Source organism: Amphiura filiformis, chromosome 10, assembly GCF_039555335.1.
Source record: "Amphiura filiformis chromosome 10, Afil_fr2py, whole genome shotgun sequence".
NCBI classification, from domain to species: domain Eukaryota; kingdom Metazoa; phylum Echinodermata; class Ophiuroidea; order Amphilepidida; family Amphiuridae; genus Amphiura; species Amphiura filiformis.
The window spans coordinates 62,974,863-62,980,512 of NC_092637.1; the positions used below are offsets into that span (position 1 = coordinate 62,974,863).

Here is a 5,650-nt window from a genome sequence, read left to right on the forward strand (position 1 = left end):
ACATTTTGACCAAGCACTGTCACTTTCAAACACTTTTAAAAATCACTAGGTGAATTGTTGTCAAAAAAAATGAAGGACGTCGATTCCGGGCGTCGCTTACATGTAATGGCAGAATTACATAATATTTTTATAACTGCGCCGGACGTCAGAAGGCTTTATGACGTATATAAATCAACAGTGTGCCTTTTTTTCTCCGTATCCTTCAAGGCCATTATTTTATGTGATTTGACGTTTTGACGATAAATGAAAATGAAAACAAGATATGAAAACTAAAATCATAAAAAGGCGCTTAATTAACAGTGGCATATACCCATCAAATACAACGTGTTACAGAAACCGTTTTATTGCTGTGTTAAGGGATCTGGAATGAGCGTTTTGAGCGTTTCGACAGTATTTATTGTGGGACATGAGAGCACATCAGACTTATCGAATTGCATTCTGAATATGAAGAATGTCTTTCTGATATCAAATAATTTCCATTTTTTAAATTCACGATACAATACAAATTTTATGATAAATTATTAAAATTTGATATTTTTCACATTTTTGATATATAACAGCTAGTGCTCGAAGTAACGTTTATAAATCTAATGATATATTCTTAAAGTGTATGTAGCTGGGAGGAAAAGCCGATGATCAATTGAAAATTTTGACCTGTCATATTGAAGATATGGATTTTTTGATATCAGAAAGACATTCTTCGTATTCAGAATGCAATTCGATATGTCTGATGTGCTTTAATGTTCCACAATAAATACTGTACAAACGTTCATACCCCATCCCTTAAATAAAGGGTATAAAACTATTTAATAACGTTTCAAATCTGATATTTGATATTTAATGATAACATACTGACAACATTTGTAACTTGTAGTGTTTGTTTATAAAACAATGTTTTCAAGACCTTCATTTAACCCGACATCTACATGTCAACGTTTTGAATAGAAGCAACACGTCGTAATTAACACGTTTATAACGTTTTAAGAACATCAAGTCAACATTCGCGACCAGTCAGCACAACATTGCTGTGTACGCGACGAACTAAATAATAGACACCAAATCAAAATTAACTGGTTCCAGAAAGAGTAGATTTTCATAGATTTTATAGACTTAATAATGATAATCATTCATGTGATTATTTTTATCAAAAATTGCCACTCATAGAAATGTTGTCACTGCTATGTGGCGTAAAGCAGTGGCGGCACTACGGGTGCAAGGTGGGGGCATATGTGCATTTTTAATGACTTTTTGCGGAAATTTTACGCAATGGCTGTATGATTTTTATATATATGCAGTGGCGTAACTACAGGGGGCAGGGGGCAACGTGCCCCGGACGCCACCCTTAGGGGGGCGCCAAATGAGCATCGATTCTGCGCCCCTCCAAGCCATGACAGTCACAATTTTCGCGCGCTTCGCACGCATTTCAGCACAAAATCAATTGAAAGAACATTTTAAGACCGATATTCACTGTATATATATTCACATATCCACTGTAACTCCTTAGAATTGTATGAACTTATAAGTGGATAGATGTTATCACTGCATTAGCGAGAAGCTAACTTGACAATGTTTATATATTTTCTATAACTTCTTCTATTTTTGTCAAATTGATAGCTATCAACATGTTCAAGCCGAAACTATGCTTTTATATCATCCAATCTAATTCATAAACACCTCTTAAAGGGCATCATGTTTTTGCAAAACAACTACTGACAATTAGTGGTAAAATTAATTAAAGGTACGTAATAATAAACGGGAACCGAATAGAAATATAGAAAAATCGATAGCAGTATTTCAGATTATTATTTTATGAATGTAAGATTTCACGACTCACTAGCAGAGGTCCACAGGGCTATCATTTTAATTATTAGAGACCTTGCGAAATGAAGTTACTTTAACTTTAACGTCTAGAAGATTATAGAGGATTATGTATTCAAAACCACCTTCGTCTAGAGGATTATAGAGGATTATGTATTCAAAACCAAGGTGGTTTTGAATACATAATCCTCTATAATCCTCTAGACGTTAAAGTTAAAGTTAAAGTAACTTCATTTCGCAAGGTCTCTATTATGGACTGATGGTTATTTTAGTTTATTCACAAACACTTGTTGGGGGGGGGGGTCAAAAAGGGGGCCCTTTAATTTTTTGACCTTCCTGGGGGGGGGGGCGGAACAAAATTACCACAACTTTTCCTGAGTTCATATGCTTTTCTATGAGGTTGACCCAAAAATTTCATATGGCGTCATAGCGATATTATATCCTTTTGGTATCTATAGGAGGTTGGTACAGTAGCGTAGTCCCATTTTTAAAACTTTACTCTTTGCCTTTCCTATTTCATCCCTGAAATTTATCAGGGGAAGGAGGAAGTTTCCCCCGCCCTCCTGGCTTCGCCCCTGGGTTGGTATAACCCCCTAAGTAAAGCATGTAACCAATAAATACGTCTGTAAAATAAGGGGTATTTCGTGATTCAAGGACCTCCTTTTCATGTTTGTAATAGATAGGGACTAGATACCCACGAAAAATGGTAATACTTTAATTAACGTTCAGTTGATTTAGACATTTGCGAGTTACGAGTAATTACGAAAAATAAGCAGTCTATAATTAAAGACAGAGATAAAAAGAATTTATCGCGTCTGATGTCACTGTCAATTACGATCCTTGATTGGTTTACACAGGTTAATAGCGCGTAAAAGGAAGACCGATCTATCTGGTGCTGATCAGAGCAAAGGAATAGCAGCAAATGGCGAAAAATTACATACTTTTACAAGCCAAAAAGCAGCTTTTCTAGGCATTGTTGACATGGTGCCTTCGCGAAAGAAACTTTTGAGATGGTTTGCATGTTTGAAGGTTCAAAATTAACAATAAGGCGCCCGGTTATACCGCCGGTTTCAGCAAGTCATCATCACGACACTTGTACAAACCGTGCTCGAATTTGATTGACAGATGACGTCAGTCGCGATAAATTCTTTTTATCTGTGTCTTTAATTATACCAATTGCTTGTCTCTGGATCCCGTCATGACCTGCAAAGAAATAATTGCCCCATATCTGTCTGCCGATGATTGTCTCTCCTTTTGGTTTTCCAAAAAAAAATCCTTGCCCCCACCTCAATTTTACCCTCATCAGGTCTGCTCATAATGTATTATTGCATAGCCCCCAAAGTTCGGGGACGAGTCGGCCGAAATTTCTTTTGAATAATGAAGAAGGAGGCGGCCTATATGCTTCACCCTAGCAGGGCGTAAGACAATGCGAAACACAAATTAATATATATATGCGAGGATCGGAAATAAACGATGCAAGCCCGTGAAATTATAATTTAAATGTTGAAATGGCGTGATAGGGGCTCGAGCAAACTGGCATATGAAAATATTGATAGAGAAAAAATCAGGACTAAGCGGGGATTGCGCTGAGTCCTGATTTTTTCTCTATCAATATTTTCATATGCCAGTTTGCTCGAGCCCCAATCACGCCATTGAAATTGTTTGCGTAAATAGTCTTCTAAGTAATAATTGCTGTCATAAATTTTGTTTCTTGTACACAGTTAACTGCCACTCGCGTTTATCACAACATCTACCGGGGTCCTAGCGTGTTTCCATCCGGAGCTGTCATTGAATCATCGCCATGTCATCAGAAACCAATTCCACTACTGATTCCGATGATTTGGTCACTTCTGAATCATCTGGCGGTAATGACACCATAGATAAAGCCGTATTGTATCTCTCCGTCTTCAAAATCACCATCGGCATCATCGGCATATGTGGCAACATGATGGTGCTGATCATCATGAAGCTCCAAACGCACAAAGGGAAATTCCTTATCCGTTCGCAAGCATTCATCGATATGCTTACATCTATGGCTTTCATAGCGGATGCATTTACTGGTTTATACCCGCCAACAGTCCCACAACATCCAATCATCGGTTATATTTACTGTATCGTGTGGCACTACTTTGCCACCGTATTTGTGCTGTTTTCCCTATCGACATACAATTTAGTCGCTATATCTATCGAAAGATATATCTTGGTCTTATATCCGATGTACTATCGCGCATACTTTACGCGTACTAAAGAAGTTCTTCTGGGTGTGTCATCGTGGTTTCTTGCACCTATCATGCAATTGACGTATGTTTTGTCGCAGATTTTCTACGACAACGAAAATAAAACGTGCATTCTTATTCTTCTTCGTAGAGGAGATATATTAGGTGTTTTTATCTTCGTGTGGGATTTCTTTATTCCGTGTCTTGTAATGGGATATTGTTTCGCCACGATATCGGTTCGGCTTTATCAACAAGACAAAGAGGCGAAAGGGTTGAAAGGTCATTCCAGTATAGGTATTGAGAGCGTGTCTGGGACCGTATCCACCACCGCCACATCAAGCGCGGGCGATTCAAATCAACAAAAGTACGTCGTGGATGCTAAATCTGACGACGATGTCCAGGTAGCTGGAAAAGAAGAATCTGTTGATGAATATCGAAGAAGCAGAAATGTTACCAAAACATTCATCATAATCTTCGTGGTATACATTTTCTGTTGGATAACGAACCAGTTGTTGTTTCTGCAGATGAATCTAGGTGGATACACGCACTGGGGAAGACCAGAGAGTCACTTTGCCAACGGGTTGGCAATGTTAAATTCGGCGTGCAATCCGTTCATTTACGTACTTCATATGAAACAGTATCGGGATAAAGTGAGGTCTTTCTTTTCAAATGGACTTTAAAATTGGGGGTTTCGCAGGGCACAAGTCTTGGCCTTTTATAATAGGTTTCAGCTAATGTGTCACCTCGTGACGTCACAACAGGGAATGTAGTCTAATCAAACCACTTTATCGAAAGAGATAATAATTAGGCAATAGAAATAAATTAGGGACCGTTCACAAACACTTGTAAGGGGGCCTGATGCAAAAAAAATTCATCGTGAATATTTTTCGCCCCCCCTTTACAGACCTTCAAAATTCACCCCCCCACCCCTTTGACATGAAAATTATGGGTCAACCCCATAGAAAAGCATATAAACTTAATTTGTGGTCATTTTTTTCAGGCCCCCACTTAGGAGGGTCAAAAATTTCAGGGCCCCCTTTTGCATCAGGCCCCCTAACAAGTGTTTGTGAACGGTCCCTTAGTTCGATCTTTCGATCGACCGTGGATGCTTATTATTTCTTAAGTCAGTTAATTGACCAATATTATTATTGTGGTATCATATATGAATCTTTTGAATCTTTGCCTGTATTGATATTGAAAAAGATAAATTTAGCATTAATTCTGATTAATTAGTCATTAGTTCATTAATAACAAGCATCAAAGCAGCGTCGACGGTCGATCCAAAGATCGGGCAATTTTGTTTCTGATGTCTTAGTTTGGAAGTAGTCTTGCCATTTAAGCAATGTAAATATTCTCATACCTTCACTACGTACTTCGAAGTTTAGTATAATGATTTATTGTATATATAAATATATGCCACATACAGACTGTAACAATAAAGATTATACAATTCCAATTTCGCTTCTCGGAAATTAAAGATCATGGTAACAATGTTATATGCATTGCAGTCATTAACATCTTGGCTAACAGAAAATTTTTACTTGGTTTCTTTACTTGTTCGGGTTCAAACGCTTAACTAAATCGTCCAGAAAACGAGTTTAGATATTTTCACGCAT

At 37.7% G+C, this 5,650-nt stretch overlaps 1 protein-coding gene across 1 annotated transcript; it reads left to right on the plus strand.

Annotated features, from left to right (window-relative positions):
• Positions 1–3,619: 3,619 nt before the first annotated feature.
• Positions 3,620–4,714, plus strand: LOC140162028 (cholecystokinin receptor-like). Its single transcript, XM_072185318.1, has one exon. The coding sequence runs from the start codon at positions 3,620–3,622 to the stop codon at positions 4,712–4,714; it is 1,095 nt and encodes a 364-aa protein (XP_072041419.1).
• The last annotated feature ends 936 nt before the right edge of the window (positions 4,715–5,650 follow it).

Excerpts from the sequence above, each read along its gene's own strand:
- LOC140162028 (XM_072185318.1), top strand. The coding sequence starts at position 3,620 with ATGTCATCAGAAACCAATTCCACTACTGATTCCGATGATTTGGTCACT.